Source organism: Melanostigma gelatinosum (assembly GCF_949748355.1).
Source record: "Melanostigma gelatinosum genome assembly, chromosome: 9".
Classification (NCBI taxonomy): domain Eukaryota; kingdom Metazoa; phylum Chordata; class Actinopteri; order Perciformes; family Zoarcidae; genus Melanostigma; species Melanostigma gelatinosum.
In genome coordinates, this window is record NC_136642.1 from 13,948,192 (window position 1) to 13,974,565 (window position 26,374).

General features: G+C 42.3%; 2 protein-coding genes and 1 long non-coding RNA gene across 5 annotated transcripts; all 3 read right to left on the reverse strand.

Annotated features, from left to right (window-relative positions):
* Positions 1-358: 358 nt before the first annotated feature.
* On the reverse strand, positions 359-3,233 carry LOC306782032. The gene is made up of 6 exons (XR_013772252.1): positions 3,099-3,233; positions 2,162-2,197; positions 1,945-2,019; positions 1,806-1,842; positions 1,178-1,215; positions 359-1,081 (listed from the first exon to the last, which is right to left on the reverse strand). It is a non-coding gene; the product is annotated as an uncharacterized lncRNA (long non-coding RNA).
* Positions 3,234-3,956: 723 nt separating this feature from the next.
* On the reverse strand, positions 3,957-11,944 carry LOC306782046 (FXYD domain-containing ion transport regulator 6-like). 3 transcript variants are annotated; one of them, XM_079275208.1, is made up of 10 exons: positions 11,715-11,944; positions 9,396-9,463; positions 9,223-9,237; positions 8,349-8,372; positions 8,103-8,126; positions 6,663-6,737; positions 4,838-4,874; positions 4,703-4,740; positions 4,576-4,609; positions 3,957-4,223 (listed from the first exon to the last, which is right to left on the reverse strand). In XM_079275208.1, the coding sequence occupies exons 2-9, from the start codon at positions 9,445-9,447 to the stop codon at positions 4,602-4,604; spliced, it is 273 nt and encodes a 90-aa protein (XP_079131334.1). In that variant the 5' UTR covers positions 9,448-9,463; positions 11,715-11,944; the 3' UTR covers positions 3,957-4,223; positions 4,576-4,601. The 3 variants fall into 3 exon arrangements, with proteins under 3 accessions (XP_079131334.1, XP_079131336.1, XP_079131335.1); XM_079275210.1 differs by having other exon boundaries at positions 9,223-9,273; XM_079275209.1 differs by lacking the exon at positions 9,223-9,237.
* A 1,301-nt stretch (positions 11,945-13,245) lies between these two features.
* fcgbp (Fc gamma binding protein) lies at positions 13,246-26,371 on the reverse strand (the record flags this gene model as incomplete). The annotated part of the gene is given in 19 exon segments (XM_079276192.1): positions 13,246-13,255; positions 14,124-14,346; positions 14,599-14,842; positions 15,613-15,812; positions 15,919-15,994; positions 16,164-16,426; positions 16,429-16,648; positions 16,746-17,289; positions 17,448-18,037; positions 18,416-18,990; positions 19,335-19,650; positions 19,733-20,061; positions 20,192-20,333; positions 20,666-20,806; positions 21,269-21,610; positions 21,734-21,999; positions 22,191-22,484; positions 26,041-26,208; positions 26,281-26,371. Coding segments are annotated over 19 exon segments (5,034 nt in total).
* Between the last annotated feature and the right edge of the window lie 3 nt (positions 26,372-26,374).

The following is a 26,374-nucleotide window of genomic DNA, read 5'->3' on the forward strand; positions in this document are numbered from 1 at the left end:
CCAAGATGGAAAATACATCATCCCACTAGAAAAGGGATAGTGTCAAGAGGATTATAATTGTCGTGCATAATTTCCACTGAGGTTTACTGCAATGATAATAAACCTCAATCAGAGATGAAATGAGGTTTGTTTTTTCTTGTAATTCGAGAGATGAATTAGGTTTCGAGCTGCCTCTCACTTATGTGTCATCTCTGTAAGATGATATAAATTCCTGTAAAGTACACAGGGAATATCAATCTCATAAATAAACAACCTAATACTAATATTGTATATAATGATAACATTGTTAAAAGACACTGATAAAATCATCTTGACTGTACAAGACCTTTATTTCAAACAGGGGTTTAATTTTCCAGCTTTACAGGTCACATAATGAGTCGTACCTTTGCCTTGAGATTCAAACTGAATAAATTACGAATAAGCAAACTCAAACACTGTATTACATAATTTTTCAAAGCATTATAAAATAAAATACAGAACTGAACATTGTCTTTTCATCAATATATTATGCTAGCTATTTCATTTTAGCGTGTTCAATTTTTGCCGATTCTATTTATTCGTTTCTTAATTATTTTGTCATGCTAGAAATGAAGAAAAATAACGACAAAAGACAATTGCTACAATTGATCAATGCGTGCAGTTCCTTTTTTTTCGATCTGGAGATTTTGTTGGTTTATGAATGTTCAATCATGCTCTTAACTTAATTGTTTTACAGGAGTCAGATGTAAAGAAGAGAGACAACAATTATTGCATCTGTTTGATTAAACGTACCCATTCAAGTTTCATGGTTGGTCATATTTGTTTTTGTTTTATTCCCCAACACTCGCATGTTAATGAACACTCTGATATTTGATCACATATTGTAAGACTTTCTACATAATTCCATGGGAGACTCAATAAAACCAGGTTAGGATGCATTGGAAAACCCTGTTGATCGTCTCGCTGGCAGAGGTATATTAGCCAAACAGGATGGCCATAAATAATCAGTGTGTGTGTGTGTGTGTATTCGCTGGCGTGGTTCCTGTAACGATGTCCTCCATTTCAAGTAGATACTATATTTTCTATACAGTTTGAGGAGGCACTGCAAAAGAAAAGGAAACAAATATCAGAATTGCAGAGAGAAAGAACATAATTGAATTCAAGCACATAATGATCCTGAGCAGTGACGTGAACTTACCCTCTGTCTTTGGGATTTGGGTCCCAGATGAGCTGGAACTGCAAACAGAAAAAGTGAAATTAGTAAGTATCTGAATTGTTTTAATTGTTTAAGATTACTGATTACTGAAGTAAAGATTGAAAACTGTGGCCACAACTTCAACTTGGAGCTGGAGTTGGATTTGATCACGAGTATACATTATCCGGGTTACAGGATCCAAAAACAGTTGAAGCCACAGGGTTCTGAGGTAACTGAGAAGTAGCAGCCCCCGTCTTTCATCTCATCTCGTCATAAAAGCGGCATGCAATCAGTTCATATCAGATCAATGTACCCAGTCACTACCAACACACGAGGAGTGTGATGCATACATTTTAGGAGCAGGCACTGAGATAAAGAGAACGTCATTTGTCATACGAGGTTCTGTGTAAAAAAAATGTTGAATGTGTTGGAAGTGTGTTTTGGAGTTGAGTATGCAGAAGAAGGAATGGGGGTATTCTGAGAACAGGCATCCAGGGCAGGGATAGGAAAAGCTGTGGGAAACTCAGTTTTAGTCAAAGAACAAGAAGATGTTTGGTCGGGTATTCCCTTCAAGTCAAATTCATACAGCATGCGCAGGCGGATCATCCACTGAGCTTTGCACAATTCTTACTTGGATGAGGATTTTACACAATTTGTGAATTTTTTACCTGTTTGGAAAATGATAGATTAGTTACAAAGGTACAGGTGATCACGTATACATGATTAAGCCTCTGTATTCAAGTATTATGTGAGAGAAAGTCTTAACTTACTGAGGGCTATTAAAATGCCAGATACAAACATGATTGCTGCAAGGACAACCCCCGTAGTCCGCAATGTGTCATAATCTACAAGGGACATAATGGCATGGGACTTTATAGGGGTGGGTTTATTATGAACGTGAAACATACTGTAGTAAAAAGTACAAAATATCAGATGTTTCACATGGTGTTTTTGATTCATAAAAGTAGAAGGTGGTGTATATCTTACCATAATCAAAGTCACTTCGGTCTGGAAACATAGTTTCTGCAGAGACAGAGAAGGGGCGGTGATAGAAAACAGACTAAAAATGTTACTTCGAGTGCGGCTCCAGGGACAGCAATACGCTTAAAAGGTGTGTTCAGTTCAGCACCACAGACAGCAAGGTTTGCAGCTCTTCAGATCTGCAGGCTTGACCACACAACCCCTCAGGAGTATTTTTTTTGTCCACTGAGAGGAGCTCAATGCAGCATCTTTGCTCAGCAGAAAAAGACGCACCATGAAACAAGTGGGATCCAAGCCAGCAGCAAGATACAGAGGTATCATCACAGCCTCAGAGAAACAAAGAGAGATTCAATAAAAAGAAGCCACTTGAAATGACTGCTATGTTTATCTTTTTTGACCCATTAACAGTGTTAAAGAAAACTCTACTCTCAACCAACACAGTGATTTTGCAAATATAAGCGTGTTTAGGCTACACCGATGCCAGATTGTTAGAGTATCTGGGCGTCGATATTGCGGCTTGCATTGATGCTGGACCCTCACACCCAAGTGGCTGAGCTGGCAGTTTTCTCTGTTTCCGCTGTTTTCTCTCTGCGACAAAGACTTTACAGTTTGAGAGAAACATGTAGAAAACATAAGTGTTGTTCATTTATTCATCGCAGTGAGGAGTTTGCGGAAAAAATCCCTTTGTTGTAACACTGATCCATGCATCACCAGTAAATTGGCTCTTGGCACTGAAGCAACAATGCAGCAGGATAATTAAAGATGTGTATGCAGCTAAAACAATTAGGTTCTTCATTCAAATTCAATGACGAATCAAAAAAAAAATGATTACACATTTAATAACCAAACAAGTAATTCATTCTAAACTCAGACAATCTGACAAACTGTTTCATGCATGTTATACCCTTGGAAATCACATAAAAGAAGAAAAAAACAGTCAAACCTGTGGTGGCCATGGCTGCACTGTAGCGGTGTAGAGGATCTCCGTCTCCCAGAAATGTAGCAGGATGCAGTTTAAGGTTGGATATGAATTGAGGTAGCTGGACAGGACAGCATGCAGAACTGCTTAAGAACCCTCTCTGCAAACTCAGCAGGGACCCTCTGGTGGCCACAGCAAAACACTGCATTCACAATGAAGGGTTACACCCACAGAGTGGCAGATCTGCCAGTACTACAGGGGATAGTGGGTCGCCACAGTAGCCCAAAATTACATTGAATAAAAGGGGAAACAGCTACTGTAATGCTACTATAAGTATATCTACAACAGTCTACTGAGTATCATACAGTCTTCTGTGGAGCATGCGAGAGTATGGGGGGGGGGGGGGGGGGGGTGTTAACTGCATGTGTGTTGTGGATTTTGCACCAGATTCTCATCAGTTTGTAGCTTATTATGCCTTTTATAAATGTTGCTTGCATGCTCAATATGCACCATTTTCTATTCCATGTGCTTTCTTTTGTGCAACACCAGGGAGAAAATACAGTCTGCATACGCAGCTTTTGCTCTAGCAGGGGCTGCCATAATCACTGCGGTTGAAAATCTGCCAATAAAAACAGCACTGAAAAGAGGGATAGGTCGAATTAAGTCTTTTTTTTGTTCAAGACAGCCCCTTTCCAAGTACTGCATAGTGCAGCACATAAATCATTCACACTCTCACTGCTGGTGGTTACTACTGCATGTGTAACTGAAGTGTCTGCAGAGTCAGCAGAAATGGGAGTGCAGCTAAATAGAGGGCCGTCCACTGCTGGTCTACTTCGAACGGCAGAGAACAAAATAACGATGCATGAAAGCAGAAGGAACCTTTTCAAAGATGTGTTTTAATATTTTGCATCAATCTGAAAGTCATAAAAACACAAGTGAGAATCACACTTTTACCAGAACACACTACCACCATATACAGTTGGCTCGTTATCTAACAACAGCAATTGATGATAAATACATTAAAAAGGAAAAAAAGGAGCACAGCAGCACTAAGAAATTCACAAGAAAGGAAGCTTGTTGTGTCCATGGAAAGATTGTCCTCTGCTGTGATCAAGGTATTTGCTGCCACCTCATGGTAAGTCGATAACACTGTGGGAAAGAGGTGGACAAGATTGAGTTGTTCTGAAAAACAAAATCGCAGTGGTTCCAAAACGTTTTGGCTTGTGACCTCTTAAAATGAGGTATGGCCTATGTTAGATCTCTTGCAAACACTTTGACCTAAGGTTGTTTAATTCTAAGGAAGGTCAGAGGTGGTGAAAATACCCACATAAGAAAAAAAGAAAAATAAACATAACTTTGTGGAACAAAAATACATTTTTCCCCCTTTCTTATCACTGTTAACCCCTCAGATATATCTTGGGACCCCCTAAGAAAAGGAATGAGTTGGCTTTTAGCCTCCTTTTGCAGAAAATAGATTCGCAGATGTTTACAAGACACTGACCAGATCTCCGTTGCTCTTTGTCTTGTCTACGAAGCTGTGGAAAGAGTTTTAGATGACTGTTTTATTTCAAAAGTAAGGCATTAAATCTACTTGATATAGTTAATACAATAGAAAGAAAAATATTTACCCAGAGGAACACCTGGTTCCACATCAGGACCTCTGGACCTGAGGAATATTAAGAGATAATCAGGCTGGAGGGATGTTTTATCCGTTTTACAGAGAAGGGTCTGGTTTGTACAGGTTTTACTTCGACTTCACTCACCTTGACTTGTCACCTGCTGAACAGGTACATTTTCGTGCTGTTGTTTTGGGGGGAAAACACAAGGAAAAAAATTATATGTGTCTAAAACGGCGAGAAAATGAACATGAGACATCATAAAAAGAATGTATGCAGCATTAACAGTCCCCTAACACCACCCCCTTTAGTAGGCTATTAAAAGAGGACGAGCTTGTTCCAAGCCTTGATGGGTGCATGATTACAGTCTTGAGCTTGTGCCAATAAACCCATCTGGCCAGCAAGTCTTGAGAGGCCTGATATGTTTGCTTGTTGAACTTTCCCCACAATACAGGAGCCAGTGTGTTGAAGAACATTCAGCCAACAGCATTCATATCATGTGAAAATCTGCAAAAGAGTTTTGCCATTCAACATCTTTGGTTATGATATTTAGATCAGTTTGCCGATACACATCATAGATGTTAAATGCATTCACAAGACATTCTGCTCTTTATTGTTCTCCTTGTAAACAAAATAACATTTTGATGAAGTTATTGCGATGACGTGGCTGCATATAGTCTCCTACTGAAGGGTGAAACCGAAAGTGAAGCAGCATAGCCACCAGACAGGCTCTTTACACATGGAGGTTAATACCTATATATGATTATCTGCACAGTGCAGGATCTTTCAGTATGGGCAGCTGAACTTCATGGTCAACCTGTTGAAACAGCTTTCAGATATCCAAGTACTCTCTAATCTAAGCTTCTCTAAAGATACTGCATACACCTTTTGAAGGAACGTGTCTTTATCGTCTTCTAAGAGAAAATGTAGCTCGTATTAGAAATAATGAACAATACTTTGATTAAGAAGTTAATGAGCAGAGACCTGAAGAGTTGAGTAAGACGTGTACTTGCTAGAATAGTAGGCTGGCAAAATATTGTGAAATCCCGGACTAGACTAGTGACCTACATACTCTCAGGACTAAGAATAAAGCTGTACGCATCTTGAAAGGTAACACTCCTCCTTTACTCACTGCCTTTGACACTGAGAGGCGCCAGAGGCTACCTGTTGCAATCAATGATGTTTTAAATGCAATATTTGACATGCCTCTTTATGTTACGTTTCATGCGTTGCCTGTGTGTCACACTTTCATGCTTGTGGATTCATTTTACAAAATCAATTGACATTGTTCAAAACCTAAAAGGCCCAAACTTTTATATTCACAAGTAATTTAAGAGTTATTTTTTGGGTTAAAAATGAAAAATCTGTATTTTGTATTGCTTGAGAAAATGAAACATTGGCGAACAGATTACAGATGTGAACAAACACATTACAGGGAGAACACCTTTGATTAAGCCGGTGTCGACTGTAACTCTGTGTATTTAATGACCGATCAATAATTTAGTTGTGATAGCAAGCTCCACTCTTTTAACTTGTGTCAGTGTGAGCTTTTTTTTACTGTCATCATTTTAGTGTAAATACAACGACTTCATAGAGCGCAGTTAAGAATCCACAGTGGGTTTGACGAACAGAAGCAGAGTGTTTGGGTCCCAATTAATTATTTATTGGTTGGTTTTGGTTTCAGGGCTAGCACTGGCAGTGACCGCATGTGCAGGCAGTTGAGGAGAAGGAACCTTGGAAGGACACTGTGATTGAGGAAAGGGATAAGATGTAAAGGGCAAATTGCTCTGATGCACGGACCATGACCATTGAATGCTGGGATTGTGAGCATCAGTGTGCCTCCCTTTCAGACCTCTGAGAGAAACAGAAGCCTGCTTGTTTTGGGAGACTGCGAGGTCACCGCACACATACAGGGATCACAGTGTGGTGACGCTACACATCCGCTGTGTACTTAAGGTGGTCAAACGCTTACTGACAATGAGGAGGATCCCCATGACGAACAGTACCACTGCGAAAACCAGGCCACCGATTCTCAGAGATTCGTAATCTGAAATGAAAAAAAAAAAATTCTTTGTTATGTTTGCAGAAGTGCATGGTAACATGTCAACGCTTCGGGATACAAAATACCATAAGCTTTTAACCACATTTTGAGTCAAGAGCAGCATTGCGGACATTTCTTGCAGCCACCTGATGGTCACGGGACACCACAAATTCCTGTGAGCTGCAGTCACCAAAACTGTTAACGCCATGGCCAACTTTAACTCTGTATTTGTGTAGAAGCAATATGACATGTCTGTGTTTCCATCAATTGAAACAAAATCAAGGGAGCAGTTAGTCTGGGACAGGGTCTGCTTCTTTATGACATGAATGATAACATACTGTTTATGGGGATCACAGCTTTGAACATGCATCAAGCATTGTGTTGTTTAGTTAACAAGTTACCAAGCAAGATGGCAACTATCTGCAGGCATGAGCAAATACATATTGACTACAATAAACTAAAACAAATATTGTTTTTTTGGGGGAAAAAAAAGAGTAAGAATTGCCTACAGCCTACTGTTGTTTTCTTAGCTGCCAGAATTGTTCATCAATCCTTTAGTGCAGTGGTTCCAAAACGTTTTGGCTTGTGACCTCTTAAAATGAGGTATGGCCTATGTTAGATCCCTTGCAAACACTTTGACCTAAGGTTGTTTAATTCTAAGGAAGGTCAGAGGAGGTGAAAATACCCACATAAGAAAAAAAGAAAAATAAACATAACTTTGTGGAACAAAAATATATTTTTCCCCCTTTCTTATCACTGTTAACCCCTCAGATATATCTTGGGAACCCCTAAGAAAAGCAATGAGTTGTCATTTTGCACTTCCGGATCTCTCTTCTCAGAGTCAATGGGTTTTTTTCAGGGTTTTTGGTCAGTTTGCAACACAAGCACAAGAGACATTTTCGTCTACAATACAAAAATCTCGTGGTGTTCATTTGTGAAGATTATTTTAATGAACAAAACTTGTAAATATCATAAACTTGTGTTTGTCACAGAGCTTATTTTCAGCAGTAATCCAAAACCCAATGGAAAAATCCCGCTGACTTCTCAAGGAAACCAGTGCGACGCTAACTGCCGGGGTTGGCCAATGAAACTGAAAAAATAACATCCAGTACACTGATGGTACAGAAACTTTGAGTCATTTTTTGCACTTCAGTGCCTTAGATGGACTTAAAATCAACGACACAGGGGACAGGATGAGAAGTATTCGCAGTGGGACTACTCCAGAAGCTTGGCCTCGGGGTGGCGGTTTTCCGTCACTTCTGAAAAAACAAGTGGAAAATGCAAACTCTCTCTCTCGTCTGGGACTCCCAGATGTTTCCTGCGTATGAGGGTCGGACATTAAAAGGCCCCGTTCATCCGCTAAACACTCACCGTAATTAAAAGCACTGTCTCTGTCTGGGAGGAGAGAACAGAGAGAGGAAACAAATGAGAAGCAGATTTACCCACTGACACACTTCAGAGAGCACTCATGATATGACAGCTATTCAGCACTTTGAGGGCCTCAGTCATCCATCTAGTCATTAGCCCGTTTGGTGTGCCAATTTATATGCCAGCTAAAATGAGTGTGCAGTTCATCTTAATTTGACTTTTCTAAGCTTCTGTTCAAATAATACCCACCTTTGTCCTCATCTGCCACTGAGGCTGTGAAAAAAGAAGGAAACATTATTAATCTTCAAAAGACATTCACATGGTGGTGTCAGTGCATGTCAGCAAATGGTAACATTGATGGTCGTGAGGCAAATTCACTCTGTGGAGAGGCCCAAAAGGGTGAGCAACAATCCAGACATTATAAACAATGCAACCATTGTTTATAATGGGGGGGGGGCAACATTTCAAATCATTAATGAGTTCTTCTTGCAGCTTTCATTAAAATGTTCAACAGACTGTGAACAGCTTTTAAATGTCAGCCAGTCCTAGTTGTGCTTATGTATGAACTTTAAATTGATGTTTAATGCAGTGAAATGATAATCTGTTCACCAAATATCAGTAGACTTGAAGTGTAAGTTTGCTTATTGCAACTTACTCCACCTTTAAAAACCAAGGTCAGACTCTAACAGACCTGAGAGTCAGAGAAGACACAAAACAAATCTCAGTGTAGGCAAAACAAACAGCGATCTATCTCAATTGATGGCATTCAGGGCGCAAAGAGAAACAAATCAAAGACCCAGAACCTGCATTAACAATGGGAAACTTGGCAGCTGTGTGAATAAATGATTGTTCAAACTGCAGTTCATGCAAACATTTACACTACTCTGACATGGCTGTAGCAAAACCCTGACATGAAATTATTTTAAATGGAAAATATGAAATGGAAGTTACACTGAAAACAGCATCACTGCAATGCTAACAATGAGACAAGGCCTTTTATACACATTTGAGCAAAAAGAGAACAAGCAGCAAGAGCAATGGCAAGCAGCCACTTCAAATAAGTGGTCAGTGGAAATCAAGTGGCCATGCTTTGCCAGTTAGCGCTCTAAAGTAGGAAACTTACCTCCCTGGCAAACGCCTATGTTATACAGACACATCAGCTAAGTAGAAGGAACTGAAAAACACAACCAAAGCTGCAGAAAGGGGAAGCGACTGAAGAACACCACGCTCCCACAGCTGGGTTTCATAGAGGGAACAGCGTAAAGCGGCTGCACGTTTAGTGAAACGGATGCTCACCGAGTGCAGGAGCCAGCCAGGAGCTGAACGCAAGCAAGACCACAAGATCCATTGTACCTGCTGATAAGCTGATAAACAAAAAGGAAAAGTGCACAGCAATAAATACAAGTAACAAATATGCTCACTTTTTGGGGTAGTTGCTGTTTTATCAGGGCAGTGTGCTGGGGTGAAAGAGAGTCAAGGCTTTTTTTTATGCGACTTACAGATACACTTTGTAACTCACTGACTCCCTTTCGACGAAAATAACTCTGCAACTTATAAACAGCCTTGCTGATGTAGCCGGCAATGAAATGTGCCTCCTGTGCTACTGTCCCAACCCGGGCCTTGTCGTGGCCCGTGGTCACACTGAGAACAGAGAGATGGCTGTTGCGAAAATCTTTGGCAACTCCCCTCTAATACCTCTCAGAAAGTCCCAAACAGCCAGTTTAAGGTTAGTGAGGACTAGTTGTCCGAAAACAGCAAGGGATCAGAAATGGAAGAACATGGTTTATTTACCAACCTGCTTTTTTGCATTAAACTATGTTGTTAATCGGGCTGCAGCTGACGATTTGTTTTCATTGTCAATTAATCTGTCAAATATTTTCTCGATAAAATGATTTGTTGTTTGACATCAGAAAATTACTAAAAATGTCAATGATTGTCTTGTTATGTCCTCAACTAAAAGTTGTTCAGTTTACTGTCACAGAGCAGAAATGAAACCAACAAATATTCACATTTAAGAAGCTGGAATCAGAGAATTTGACTTAAAAAAAGAAGAAATGACTGAAACTGATTAATTTCACATCTAACAACTAATCGATTAATTGTTGCAGCTCTAATTGTTTTATATCGAAAGGAATAGTCAAAATAAAAATGAAATATAGCTCCAAAAACACTGGATCTGACATGTCCCACAATGCATCTGAATAAGTGTTTCATTTGTGCCCCTTCAATGAGAGCATGCCTGGTGGGGACACAGAGCTCCATCTCGGCTAGACCCGACATAACATGACGTTATCAGGATACGTTTCTAAATAACATGGTCTCTTGACTCTAGAGAAGAGGGTCTATTTCAGGCTCAGCGCCTCAGTACTCCAGCAGTAGAGTTGAGGGGTGCACGGCAAGGCCGGTGTTGTGTTGCAAGTGATATTTGGTCAGTGGGTTCAGACCTGTTTTGCTGGATGATCTCGTTTACAAATGGAACACGCACCATGGGGCTGTTTTTCTGTCTATATATTATCCAGGACATTCTCTTTTTAAACCCATGTTGAGGTTCCACATCCAGACTGCACCTCCTTATTGGCCACAAAGGTCGCCACACATGCACTGCATGACCAAAGAGCATACTTGTTGCAGTTGTTAGGTTCACAGCGACATTATACAAATACATTCCCAAGGCACGACAACAAAATGTAATGCAGGTACGCACAGCTTTAGCGCCACACTTGCAAAAAAAAAATGAAGCCCTGGAATAAAATGTTTTGCATTGCAAAGATCAAAGCCTACATTAGCAGAGCCAAGGTTTCCCTCCCTGCCCAGAGCAACGCTGGGGGTTCATGCATGAGTGGGGGTGTGAACATGGAGCTGGAGTGGAGAGAAATGAACACTTCAACCCTGGGAACAGGATTAACAAAAAAGGCCTGCCAATCAGGTTTATTCAAACAAATACAGGGTGAGTTATTCCAACAACAACGAATTCAATAATCTTGTTTGTTTGCGTTCTGTTTGATGTAGAGGAATAGAATGGAGAGACAGGAAACACGCCCATAAAGCAGCACTTTAAAAATGAATTACAATGGATTCTAATAAAGTGGGATTAACACGAGTTTGTGATTAAAAAGCGGGGTTGCTTACATTTACAGGCAAGTCCATATGAGTGCTTTCACACTTTAAATACACATCAGCGCTTTAGACACAGGCCTATTGGGAATTTAAACTTGGGACTTCACGTTTTTGTTTTCGCCGATTCACGCGATAAAGATGATTGAGCATCGTTTGCTACAGTTTTCTGGCAGGACTCAGTGTACAAAATGTGATACTAAACTCCCATTAAACCTCTCAAATGGCTTTTTCAAGCAGGATAACGCAGCTTGACACAAACATAGTCAATAAAAGAAACGTACAAAACGATTGGCAAGTGGATTCAAATTTGTGGGATCAAGATGAGCGGTGGTTGTATACTAAATTGTTCACCTTGGTGAAACAGAACAATTTAGTGGGAAGTTGGAGATTGTTTGGAAGCTGTGTTCAAAATATCCAGCTAAAACAAAAATATTTGGCATTGCATTTATGGAAATGTATCATTTCAGAGCATACGTTTGTACATTTACATGAACTTACCGTGTGTCAGCCTCCTGTAAGCTCTAACGTGAGTTTCTCTCCGTCCGCTGAGCCGAACAAGTTGACAAACAAGTTTTCCACTTGTTACTTCAGCCAAGAGATTAAATATGATCCGCAAAACCTTCTCTTATAGCTTGCAAATATAGTGGCAACAGGTTAAAAGGGAATTATTCTGTTGAGATGCCTCAGTAGCTACTCGCTTGCCCCAAGTAGAGATTTGTTCCTCCCTGGTCTAGAGAGAGAGAGAGAGAGAGAGAGAGAGAGAGAGAGAGAGAGAGAGAGAGAGAGAGAGAGAGAGAGAGAGAGAGAGAGAGAGAGAGAGAGAGAGAGAGAGAGAGAGAGAGAGAGAGAGAGAGAGAGAGAGAGAGAGAGAGAGAGAAATGGGTGTGTGATTGCTCAGCCTCTGGAGTTTTTTCTGAAACTACCCTGAGCAGAGATAAACAGTACAGTGCTGCTGGGCAGAGATATTACTCCCATGCGATATGGTGCCAGCACAGACAGTAAAACCCGATTTCATAATGAACTGTAATTCGTGCTCATTTCCCCCAACAGCGAAATATAAGAGGCGCAAGCAGTGCGCCTGTAGCACTGTGGTGTAATTTGGAGGCTTTGGAGAGAAGCTCAGCGCAGTGAAGTGAAAGCATAAACACTGGTGCGCTCTCACGTTCGGCGCAGTCCGTCAGTGAGATAAAGTTCTCTCTCAGCTACATGAAAACTGCCTAATCAAGGTCTCTCCCACACCAAACTGCCAGATCCCCCCCCCCCCCCCCCCTCCATAGCAACAAACGCATAGCTGGGTGGATTAAGCTTTGGTGTCAGCAGGTCCCGTGTCAATCTAGTGAATTCACACTGCTATATCCAGGGTGGGTTTTGTTGTTGTACTACATTATTTGCCACTCCTACAGCAAGGACCTTTAGTGCATAAAGCTTTTTTATTGAAACGTAAAGTTTACACAGGATTGTCCCCTCACCAGCTGTGCTGGACGCAGCAGAAGCTGCGCACACATTACCCATACCCGTAAGAGTCATGCTTTTTAATTTGGACTGGTATACAGACAGTGCTCTACAGGTCTGAGATTACTAAATTGCCTGGGAATCACAAACAACTCATGCAGTGCAATGAAAAAGTATTTATTCGTTGGAAAGGTAAGAAGCACACATTTTGTAAAACACATTTCAGAGACGCTACTATTTCCTCCACTAGATGGAGATGTTGGTCAAGAATGAGCTAGAGTTTTCCCACCACTCCAAAGTGAACAATAGATGACCAGATGGCCAGTAAACAACCAAAACCATTTCATGAATCAAGAGGAAGTATTGAAGTATGAGTAAGACTGTCTGTAAACAAGAAAACGTTCTTCGACTTCACATTCGACTTCACATTCCTCATCCTGTTTAATGGGGTAAAACGCAGGGATGTGAGCCACATTCTACGGCTCTTTCAATCACGAGGAAGCATCAGGTCATGGTTCTGAGAGGAAACAACCTCAGTTCACACCAGATGCTTTCTATCAACGGAGAACCAACGTCTCTACAGGCCACTGAAAAGAAAAAGAAAAATTGCAGTCAAAGGGCACAGCAGCAAAGTAAAGACATGTTCACTTGGCCACAACAGAGATTACAAGCAACACTTCTGAAAATTGTATTTCTAAAGGCATATGCAAACACTGGGGAGCAGCTCTGATTGTTGGGGGCATTTTCTCGTGTTCTTTAGAGTCTGGTGACGACAAATCGCTGCGAAAAGACAACTATGTTGAATAAAGTGAGGAAGGGGGACGCACCAAACTCAACTCTCTAAGGGACTGACTTAAGGCTAGAACACAGAACTAAAGACGAGGGCTCAAATTAATATTGCACCCAGATGAGTCTTAAGTGTCCTTGGATGACAAGCAGTGATTGGATTGCAAGCATGGTAGCTTTTGATGGCCATGCCTGTCAGCCTCACCTGCTTTTTAATCAGTAATTACCATAGGGGTTTCTCTGGCATTTCTTCATTAAATTGAACCAAATGCAATTAAAAACCACACTCATTCCTTTAAAAGGGCTCTGTGGAGTCCTTGTTTAGTTCTTGCTGTTAAGAGAATGAGCGGTTGAATGGTCATAGCACCGTGCCATCTCTCACTGATCTGTACTTGATTATTTCGGTGGTCAAATTAAGTTTGCTGTTTGCACAATAAAGGGCAAGATAGAGTTCAAGTTACAACTTCCACTTTAACTAGAATTGAAGGTTACAAGCGTAGACGAGGAGGCGAAGCCGTTACGCTATTAGAACGATTAAAGTTAACATCAGGACTTGGGGAACATTGTGATGAGAGCCTGCAATGAAGAAGATCATTATCATGGCAGTAAATGTAGCAATGTATATTTACCCATTACATTTAAACAGAGGAAATGCTTTCAAAAACTCACCATCTAGAGAAGTCCCCAGCGCTCCAGGAGCCAACAACCACAGACACATCAGTGGTGATTTTCCCATCTGCAGTCTTCATATCATCTCTCGGGTTGTTATTGTAGTTGCCACAGGCGCCGCACATTTTGGCGGACAGGCTACTGTCAATAATGACGGTGACCTCGTGTGAAACAGAGTAGGTGACCCGCACGGCGGATCCTCTCTCGATGATCACAGTCCTCCCTGAGATTTGGACAGAAAACTTTGCTGGGAAGGGACATTTTCCTGCCATTTACCTGGATGACATGAAGAGCGGGGAAAAAGCGGCACCAACAAATTGAAGTAAAAGTTTCCACAACAAAACGATTACTTTTGGCATGTTACTGTTATCCTTTCTGGCTCTTCTCACCCAAATCATGTGTTGGCTGTTCACTGTGACGACAGTTTCCTTGAAGAACACATACACAGTGGCAACAGTGGGTGATGCACCTTTACTGCAGACTCTGACGTCCACAACCACACGGAACCACAGCTCCGCGGCCTCGTCACACAGAGACGCCACTTCAAACGCCCCTTGAGCTGCCATGGCTCCAGACACGCCGTCAAAGGAGGTGAGGTGGCCGTCTAGGCCGACGCCGCAGCGGCCCTGTTTGACGTGGCAACCTTGGACGCCATCTCTTACACCACAAACCTCCCCACTGGCACATGACAGTTTCTCACACTTCACCATCCCAAAGGCCTGGCACATACATTTGGACGTACAGGCTTTGTCCACAAGTGCTTAGCCCACCTGGAAACATATATTGTGTACAATGTGGAGAATTTCAGTATTAAACACATTATAAGTACGATTAAATAACCCCCCTATTGATGAGTAGAAGTGTCACAATAATAATATGTTAGTCACAATATGTTTACAATATTCTTGCTTATAGAAGATATTATGTGTGACAGTATATTAACTAATTGAATGTATTAAATCATAAAAGTATAGTCACTAAAGGTATTAAAACACTGTAAGAATAGTTTGAGGGTCAGATAGGGAGTCTGAGTGGGACATGCAGCAAATGGAGGATGTGGTCAGTGGAGGACAAGCTGACCAGAGGTGGAGTCAAGATGTTTTGCGAGGAGAGAAGATGTTTCGCTAAAGGATCGATAATGGGAGGGGACAGAAGTCAAATGGAGCCAATCACTAATCGCCACGGAGGGTCATTCAGATGTTCTATGACTGTTTCGGACATTTCCAACTGTCGGGGCATATAAGAGACTGTTCTGGAGCGAATTCCTCAGACCACATCCGCTTTCGTTTTTCAGTACCTGAATTCAGACCTGTGAGTGAGATGCGTGCGTGTGGTCTCTGTTCTCGAGAACATTACTATTGATAGTTAATTCCGTTTGTAAGTGAACTTTGTGTAGTACATTAAATATTGTTATTGATTGTGAACCGGATACAGTCCATTTTTCTGATGCGCGTGCGCGCTAGGAAGCTCGCAGCAGAAAATCTTTTACCGTAAGATATTTTCCATTGTGCGCACGTCCACAGTTGTCCAAGAGAACACATTGGATGCCATCGAAAACAAAGCAGTCATCACATTGGCACCCTTCAAAGCATCTTTCAGAACAAGTAAGTGGGAAAAGAAAGCTGGCACAGGTCCCACCACAGGTGTCGGCACACACCTCATAGTGACTGCGTGCAGGGCAGGAAGCAGCTACAAGAGAAGATGACATTTGTTAGACTTTGTATGTGCTCCTGAAATATAAATCATCAAAAATATGGACAATTCCTGAGCTAAATTACTGTTGTGTGTAACTTACGGCAGAAAGAGCTGCTCCTCCATGGCTGGATGTTCACTTCTTCGCTCTGGCAGGCCAACGCCTGCCAGAGCGGCTTCTAACACCGTGCCCAGGGACAACGGTTGAAAATTAGCTTTTTTAGCTAACACTGTCACATTTACAGTCATGTTTTTATTAATGTGTGCTGTCGATTAATGTGAACTGTCCCTGTACAAATAAAATGTTAAAAAAAAAAAAAAAAAAAAAAAAAACGCGTAGGCCTGTACACTGTTACACAGAGTATCTTTGTTGCCACCCAGAGCACAAACATCAAACATGCAATCAGATACATATGCCGCTGGGTCAATTTTACTGTGGCAGACTTTGAAAGGCCCATTAGGTGCACTTATGATGCCACAGGAGTCGGCCTTTCTGTACAAGGTGGCCTTGGCCTGCTCACATACCGGACACTGGCCTCCACACACATTGCCAGGCAAGTCCACCACCCATGCCGTCCCGGACTTATCCACGCTGTTCGTTCTTCTGCCATCGGGAGCCTGAAGTCATCACCACCATTCTTGTTGTAGTTGCCGAAAAGACCACACATCTTGCCCTGGTATGTAGAAGGAACGATTACCTCAACGTAATAGACAGTGTCATACAGGACTGTTAGTCCAAAGGCCGTCCGGAGAATTATGTTGCGACCTTCCTGGGTGACTCTCAGGAGCCCATTGTTGAGGGAAAGAGGAAGGTTTAGAAGTTCGTCATCCACCTTGACAGAGGAGGAGGAGAACAGAATCATTGTGAGGAAATAAATCAAGATGCAAAAGCACAGCCAAACATGTTTTGGATTAAGTTTTTGAGCTCACAATGACTTTCCATGGCACTTTCTGCTGGATGTAAATAACGTAACCGTAGATAGCCACTGAAACTGACTGGGTCACAGCCACTTTTCCATTTCCATACTTTTCATTCCCCTGAGTTACGCTGAATGGCGTCAGCTGGCCATTGTCATCATCACAAAGCTTGGCCAACACATAGACACAGGTACCCTGGAAATCAAACCTCCGTCCATCAAAGGAAATGTAGTGAGGGTCACCAGAAGCCACACACTTGCCTTGCCCCTCGGGGTGGCAGCCGTTCACTCCGTTTACAAGCTTACACGTCTCCCCTGCACGACACTTGGCCTTTTGGCAAGACACCGCACCATTTTCTCCACAGATGCATTGCTCCACACACTCGTTTTTGGGATAGAAGGCATCTCCTTTCCTGTAGTAGTGGCCATCGTAGGAGCAGCCACAATCTCTCACAAGCACACAGGTATCCCCACTCAGCAGGTAGCCTTCGTCACACTCGCAGGCCTCTGTGCAGGCCCGCGGCAGGTGGCAATGGTGGTTAAGCTGGCACAGGTGGCTGTGCGGCCCGTGGCACACAATGTATAATGGCTGTTAGCTGGGCACACCATTGCTGCGGGACAGGATGAGAAGGGGGAGAGAGGAACAATGTAAAACATGGAAGAAATATTTTTGAAATAAGAGATTTGAAATCAAACAAAAATGAAAGAAAAACACCAAAACACAATCTCAAACTCACGACAGAAGAGATCTGTTCTCCAGGAGCCGATGGGGATTCCTTGGCTCTGACAGGCAGAGACATAGACTCCCACAGCATCGCAGACTGATCCATGGTGACCACGATAATGACAGGCATCATACACACAGTCCTCCAGGTAAGGAACAGGGTCCACAAGAGTGTGGCAATCTCTGAAAGGCCCTGCCTTGTCAGCGATAATACCACAGTACTTCTGCGCTTGGTACTCTTTCCTCTGGGAGTCTGAACAGGCCTGGCACCATGCCCCCTGGCAGACTGATGAGCAGCCTGGTACGAGGGCCACCTGCCAGCTCTCCCCCAGCTTGGCTTCATTTGTGGCAGTCTGGCCGTTCCGCATGGTCAGATCATCCTGAGCTTTTCCATTGTAGTTGCCGCACAGGCCGCAGACTGCGCCCTGGTAGTTGCTGGGCAGAGTAATGCTCACTGTGCTACGCCAGTCAAAGGTCACGGTGATACCAGCAACTGTCTCCACCACGGCTGTCCAGCCGCTGAGAAACACGACCAGCTCGTCATTGTAATCCAGTGGGAGCGAAGCGAGCTGCCCATTGAGCTGAGGAGCAGAAAGCGAGAAATATTTTGAGATTATAGATTTAATAATTCTGCAGTCCTTGCTAATCCATTCTAATGTGCAATTAAATCTTAGTTTAATTAAGCCTGCCCAGATCAAAATCTTAATATGCAATTAAATATATATGCAGACGAGCATGAGAGATGTCAGAATGAGCACAATGATAGACGGTATTATCATCCAGTCATTTGAATGAGACTCAGAATATCTGTCCCGTGTTTATTTTTAATACTGTAACTAAATGTTGGGTCCCATTTCTCTTCTCTCCAAAAATCCACATGAAAACAAGATTACTTATTTAATCTTTTATCAAATCACCCATATGCTTCACATTATCCATACCTCCACATGCATACTTACCAGGGCCTTGGAGGGGTATTCTCTGCTGATGGTGAGGGTTAGGCCATATATAGAAAAGTTGACAGTCCTTGTGTAGGACACGGCTTTGCTTCCCCGGTGCTCATTCTGCACCGTCACCTTGAATGGCTCTAGCCCTGGCTGCTGCGAGCACAGACCCGCCAGCTGATATACACACGTGCCCTGGAAGTCATACCTGCGGCCATCAAAACTCCGGTAGTGTGGGTCACCTGAGGCTCTGCATGTGGCGTGACTGATGGGTCGGCAGGTACGCTCTCCATCCACTACGCCGCACGTCTCCTTGGCAGAGCAAGAAGCCTCGCGGCATGTCACCATGGCCAGGGTCGTATCACACTCGCATAGGCGACCGCAAACCTCGTCAGCCCAAAAGTGCTGACCGGGCTTGTAATAACGCCCCTGATAGGAGCAGCCAAACATTTTAGCAGGTACACAGACACCAGCGCTGAGGACGTAACCCTTAAGACCGTTACAGGTCTTCTTTTGCTCAGGGAATGGGCAGGATGGCTGGCATGGGCTGGCACAGTCGTCATAGTGGCTGTGACGCTGACAGCTCATTGCTGGAAATAGATACAAAACAAAACAAAAAAACTTAAATATTTAAATGAAATCTTTGAATAGGATGAACCAATGAGATTCTCGTAAATACTCACGGCAGCCAAACTTTTTCCTCCAGTCCTTGATTACTATTGACTGTAAGAGGCAAATGCCTGGCACAACATCTTTTTGTCTCCCTTATTCAGACACATATCATACACGCAGTTGTTCATGAAGGCCTGGGGGTCCAATTTTCCATGACATTTCTTGAACATATTATTGGTCTTAGCTACGAGGCCCCCACAGAATTCCTCAGTCTCATAGACCTTTTTCTGGTTACCGTCACAGGTAGGACATTTTTTCTTACATGTGTCCGAACAAGGATGGTCCTTGTCCTGATCAGACGTTTGCCAGCTCTTGCCCCACTCTAGTACTGAGGGGACCACTTTGCTGGCTGGATTCTGAAGCTCATCACGGACATTACTGTTGAAGTTGCCACACAGACCGCAGACACTGCCGTAGTAGCTGCTGCGCAGCTTGATGACCAGCTCCCAGTTCCAGTCGTAGGAGACAACCAGGCCAAAGTTTGTGTCCACCACCGCAGTGTGACCACGCTGAAACACCGACACCTCACCTTCACCCTCATCCAGTCGCACAGGAAGATTCAACAGCTCCCCGTCCACCTAAAGGGGATGGACAAGAACAATATAAATAATGTCAACACTGAAATACTAAAGGTCAAACACATCAGACAAGAAATCCTACCGTGACTCGACCAATTTGGTTCTTGCGGATGGTGATGGTGTACCCATACACAGACACATCTACCTCCCTGACATAAGAATCTGCTGTGTTTCCCGGGTTATCATTCCTCTCGGTGACTGAGAACGGCACAAGACCATCCAGATTCCCGCAGGTCTTAGAGATGACATACTTGCATGTGCCCTGGAAGTTAAAGTTGTAACCATCAAATGTGTGGTAATGGGGGTCACCCCAGGCCCAGCATTTGCCTGTGTACTCGGGGATGCAGAGCGCTTTACCCTTCTCAACACGGCACTTCTCTTTGACCCGCCACTTGGTATCTTTGCAGGGATCTGCACAAGAAAAACACACGAAAGGGAAATTAATGGAAAATTGCAATCCAACTCAAAAGTCATTCAAAATTGACTGTAGATTTATTCACTAAAGTTAGGACTGAGTACAAATACAGTATTTGTGTCTTGCCTGTGTTGTAGCATGCCAGGATTCCTTTCCTGACCATACATTTGGTGCTTTTAGGGCAGGATTGTTTCTCACATACGAGGCCCGTCTCTGGATTGCAGCTGCACTTTGTGTTACAGTCTACCTCATACGCCACTTCACCAGGCTGGGGACATATAGCAGGTTTATTACACAGGGGGAAATAATAGACAGAAGGAAATGAGGTTATAGTGAAGTATTTCATTCCTATCAACCCCCCTACAAATTTAGACAATCTGCTAATTAAGTCTCAGGAGAAATCCTCAGTGCACATATCTACGATCAGACTGGCTCATGTCCAACACTATAGAAAAAGCAAAGGCAACTTAATTGCCATGTCAGCATGAATGGTACTATGGGTATCTGCTTGAGCCACTTTGACACTAAAAAAGCTATCATTTGTACATTAGTGTATATGGAATGGCTTTTTTTTGTACAGACAGCGGCGTTGAAGTGTACCTTGTACGTTCTCCCATTGTCATAGCAGCCACACTCAGTCTCTTGAACACAGCCATGTCCATTGAATAAGAAGCCAGCATCACATTCACAGCCCTCTACGCAGCTAGCGGAGCACTGTACAATCTCTGTGAGAGCAGGCGTCTGTACACACCTCATAGTGACTGTTGGCCGGGCATTTCATGGCTGAAATAAATTATCACAAGCCAGGAGGGAAAACATGGATTAGAGAAGTGTGCGTGCATGTAATAAATACAGTATTAATTCAGTATGGCAGATGAAAATCCAGGTACTGTGACGGTCACATGATAAACCAGGTCATAAGTGACAAGCAGCCCAAAATCTGTTGCAATTACATAATGCCGGCCTTCTTGATAGACCAGCACTGCCCCATCTTTAAGATTCACAGGGAGTTGGTTAAACACTCCATTTACCTAAAAGAAAAAGCACAAGTCTTATTTAAAGAAAAGAATACCTGATGAAATATTTATTCTAAGCTAGTTTCACATCTCACAACCATCTGCTACTGAAAGATACAAGCAATGTGTTTCACTGTATTCCAAATATGAAGCTTGGTTCAAATGAAGCCCAAGTGTTGTTGCTCACCAGGACTCCACGCATGTCGTTTCTCATGATGAGAGTGAAGCCGTAGACCTCCACAGCAACCAGCTTGGTGACGGCCACTACTTTGTTGTTCATCATCTTGTTCCACTGCACGTTCTCCACGTGAACAGAAAAGGCCACCAGGTGGGTGCCTTCCAGCCCACAGCTCTTGGAGAGTGTGTAGGTACAGGTACCCTGGAAATCAAATGTTCGCCCATCAAAAGAGCGATAATGGGGGTCACCAGAGGCATGGCACACACCCTTACCAATAGGATGGCATTTTTGGACGCCGTTCTCCACTTTACACTTCTCATTGGGGCCACATGTGAACTTCTTGCACTCAACCTGAGAAAGACAGTTAAGAAACAAGAGAAATGTATTAGACATCCAACAAATTAATTTCCACTCAGTAAGTTCACACTGATCAAAAATCATGATTTTTCAAATTGTCCTTTCAGTATCCATTACCTCGTCATCTTGTAAGCACTTGCACTCCTCCTGACACTGCCCACTGGGATAAAACACTTGGCCAATGCGGTAGTAGCGGTCATTGTAGCTGCAGCCGCACTGTGAGAAGGGAACGCAGTGGTCTCCACTGAGGATGTACCCCTCATCACAGGAACAGCCCTCCTCGCACAGAGCTTGGCAACCTTGAGGAGGGGTCAGACTCTGGCAAGAGGCAGGACAGCTGGTTGCACAAACTTCATAGAGGCTGTGGACTGAACATTTCACCGCTGTACACAGGGGATGTAAAAGACAATATGAATGAGTACAGATTACAAAGGCACTGATTCAAAAGCAACATAAAAACCAAGAAAAGGAAGAAACGCACATTGAAGTATATACACAGAAACAGGAGCAGTAGAGAAACTTTACTGTAAATGATTTTCTTTTGTAAATTATTTTATTGAAATGAATGTCTCACCACAAAACTGACTGGTCCTCCAGCTGTACACCTTGGTCCCCACAGTTTGGCAGGCAGATGTGTATGATGTAATAGCCTGACACAGAACATCATTTCTGTTCTTATACAAGCATACATCATAAACACAGTCTTCAAAGTAGCCAGCTGGGTCCACCTTGGCATGGCAGTCACGGAACGGCCCTTTGGGGTCTTTCAAAATGCCGCAGAAATCTCCTTTTTCATATTTAACCTTCTGGGTAATGTCACAATTAGGACACACCCCTTTACAGCCTTCGACACAGCGGTGATGTATAACTGATAGCGAGGAGTGGCGTAGTGTGGATCATGACGACGGGCGAATGGAACAAATGGCCTAATTCTGGGAAGACTGGCATAATTCTGCATGGATGACAGGGTGAACGCTCTCCCTGCCCATCCAGCGTTAGATGGACCTGACAGACGGGAGGAAGAGGAAGGAAACATGCAGAAAAACACATGTCAAAAGAAGACTTATTTTCAAGTCACTTAAAATGAAGAAGTTTGCCAGAAAATTGCTCTTCACAAATATTGTGTGTGAAGAAAACAAGTCAAAAAATTAAGAAATGAGTGAGACAATTTGTGCCAAGGCAATCAAAGGGATTCACGTGCTGGAAATACAAAACTTGGCTTGAGACTTCTTGGATTGCATACGCGTTACAAAGAAACAATATGACATCAAACAGAATGTGACTAAAAATCCCTTCATTTCAAAGTTAAAAAGCGAGGATGAATGCTATTCTATGAAGGACGGATTGCTTTTCCCTCGATAACCATTGTGAGAGATTTAGGCTGAGGAATAGTCTTGACTGCTTTTCAATAGCACTCAATAAGTCACTTGCACAGACAATATAATTGCATAATGGAAATATTATCAATATCTGTGCCTTTGCTGTGAAAAGATTTTTTTTCTGGGCTCAGCCAGGGCCTGGGGGATTTAGATTACACTCCTGTTTCACCCATTCAGTATAATAGTTCCAACTCAATAGCAGCTGAAGGTAAAAGCTATTCCCAACAAAAGCAAATGCCAATTTAGATGGCTATCCTTTATGTGCTGCTCTCTTGAATTCTTCACCTTTTTAACATTCTGCTTCATACACACAAGCACCTGGTTTGGGCGCACAACAATGCTCTGAACAATGCTCTCAACTTGGATAAATTGCTTCAAATTGAGCGATCACTTGGCTAAGGTTTGAGAACTGCTGCAGTGATTGATGAATTGGGCTAAGCCACGTTCAGTCGGATTCAAGAGTTGTTAATGGTAGGCAGGCTTTTGTTAGATAAAGAAAAGAAAGATTTTCCTGAGTTTTGAAATTGACATCACTACTACTGTGTTTGTTCAGTTTAAACGGCTTAAAATCAGCTGTGACAAATTGGAAAGAAGACAAGCTAAGTTATATCACATTGAAATGAAAATGAGTAGCATTCAAGTGGATCCTGTCAAAAGAAAGAAAATAAGTAAAATGACTTACAGCTGAGTAAAGCCCCCAAAGCAGAAAACAGCAACAGGGTGCCCATGGCTGAAAGAGACATTTTTGTTTTAGTTACATTATTTGAATAACATAAATTGATTAATTTCACCAACCAGCCAAATAAATAATCTCAGATTGAGCAGTGCTTACCTGCTGCGATGCATGTATAATGTTTTTTATAAAAATGACATCCTTTTATACTCAGACAGACAAAAACACAACCAATCAAAAACCTTGACGCTCAACAGCAACGACTATTTGCTTCCTCTAAAACAAATGAAGGCAGAACTTGGCACAGCTTTGCAGGTCCTGCTTTATGTTGACATAGGTGTGAGGTACAATACCAACTATGTATGGGATGAATCATCTTCTGCTTCAGTTAACAACTGAATAACAGGAGTCATGAACATCCTGTCATTTATTTTAAGGAATCGAGTGAGAATCCCCCGCATGACCTCCCAAATAATCTGTAGCCGCAGAAGATAAATATTTGTCGGTATGTGTAACATTAAATACTGTATTTGAGGGACAGTCAACCTGGACAAGCTTCTTTAAAAACTCTTATCCTCTTCTCTAAAGTGGACAGTTTTCAAAATACAGTTGGATAATATATAGGTTTATATATGTATATATAGATAAGTTTATTCAACATTTGTACCTTTTTTCAGGAGAAATTCCAATGCCATTTGACATCTGACGTCAGGCGGAGAAGTGAACAGGTCATTTTGATCATTTGCTCAGCTTCTGTAATGTATATTCTGGTGTAACCAAATAATATTATCTATTTTGGAGTGGGCAAGGCAAGGATGTGAGAAGACCAAAATCACAAGTCTAATTTGATCATCGGGCTAGGTTTTGAAAAATACCTAAAATATGTAGAATATCATTAATGTCTCACATCACAAGTTACATGCTTTATCAAACGCTTGGTTGTTCTAGTAAGAATTTTTTGATTTTTACTAACAACACCGAGCTGTGACGCAATTGCATCCGAACAAGTGCTAAATATAAAAGTAAAATACTGACATCTGGTAAAAATGTGACATGTTCGTTTCGTCTCTGTATCTTTATTTCTTAAGCCACTTAGTGTTTTGTCATTTTTGTCATCTATCAGCTTGAGAAAAAACCACACAACTCATTGTGCATCGCATCGCAAACTTATAAAGCCTACTCAATGCAACAAGTTATGCTAATGTTTATATTGTGTCCTTTAAACCAGATTGTGTTTATAAGCAGACATGTAAGGCTGGAAAGATGGGGATAATCCTATGGACCTGAGCAGTCAAATCTTAATTAAACTAACATTTCTGCTGAGTGGCAGTAGTTGGGTTTCTGTTGCTTTTGTGTGTCACCTAAGAATAACAGCACATAGTGCAGGGTGTTCCAATCATTCATGATTTAGAGACAGTAAATATTACTTGGCCCTCATTTGCATTTGATTAAAAAAACAAAACAAAAAAAAAAGATAAAAAAACGAGACAAAACCTCAAATATTGAATTAGTGCTAATTTTGTCAGAACGGGCAGTGCAACAGTAAGCCTGGTTTAGTTATTGTACACATTGCGGATTTAGATAAAGGGTGTGCCTTCATTGCTTTTTTCCCCTGGAACCCAATCATCACTGGCCAAAGATTACCTTATTTAAAAAAGGTGTATGGCCCAACTGATAAGAGTGCCGTCAGTATTACATAAAATGTATGAGAAGGGCATATTATCCTTTAGAGTTTAAAACACAGATATATACAAAGCTGTTTAAATTGTTTCTGTATTCAAACATTCAACAATATACATTACTCAGGACATAAAAATAGTCGGTCATCATCCAGTGAAACAACTGTGAAAAGAGGAAATACTCATTGAATACAATTTTCAATAAGCACATTAATAAAATGATGATCCATGCAGGAGGATTTGAAACACAGCGACAAGCCTGGAAGAGCTGCCATCACAAGGTCCATGTAAGAGACCAGGCTGAACCGGTGCACACTTGCCTCGTCACAGAGGGACATCAGACCAGAAGTTAACCGAGGTTCCAAGCTCAGCTGCTGCCCACTAAGTGTGGATACTTGGAGGCTGCCCCCTGAGCTCACAAACTTCAGGTCTGTCAAAACAGTCGCAGGAACCATTCCTCAGAGCACACTGCTGCCCCAGACTGCAGGCTGCCACAGAGCACCCCACCCAGAGGGTGGCACCATCATCTCTTAGCGCAATCCTCAGTGTACAATTGCTCATCCATCTAAGATGAAGAGGAGACAAAACCAATTATGTAGCTACTGAAATACTCAATGTGACCTTTAAGCATTTACTGTCTGTATTAAGCTTTTATATTTACCTTGATATACATATCACGATGAACACACCCACATTGACCGTAAGGTACACACTCGCTCCCATCAAACACGTTTCCATTGTGGCACTCGCAGCCTTCTGAACAGCCGGTTGCTGAAGAAGCGGGCTGGAGCAGAGCAGGACACGAGTTGGCGCTGGAGTCAACACACTCCTTTGGGCTGCTGCGGTCAGGACACTGGAGGGCTGATGGTATGAAATAAAAATAATTTAAAGTGGATCACATACTTTAAACAACGATCACAATTATTCACTTACCGCAAAGGGTATTCCCTCTCCACGATCCTACTGGTATTCCTTTAGCCTGGCAGGCTGCAGAATATGCTTCCAGTGCCAGACATGAGGCCATCTT

Excerpts from the sequence above, each read along its gene's own strand:
- LOC306782046 (XM_079275208.1), bottom strand. The coding sequence starts at position 9,447 with ATGGATCTTGTGGTCTTGCTTGCGTTCAGCTCCTGGCTGGCTCCTGCA. Across the intron at positions 4,875-6,662 it reads GGGGATCCTCCTCATTGTCA|CACGAAAATGTACCTGTTCA; the intron begins GTAAGCGTTTGA and ends CCAAAACAACAG. Across the intron at positions 4,741-4,837 it reads TCAGCAGGTGACAAGTCAAG|GTCCAGAGGTCCTGATGTGG; the intron begins GTGAGTGAAGTC and ends AATATTCCTCAG.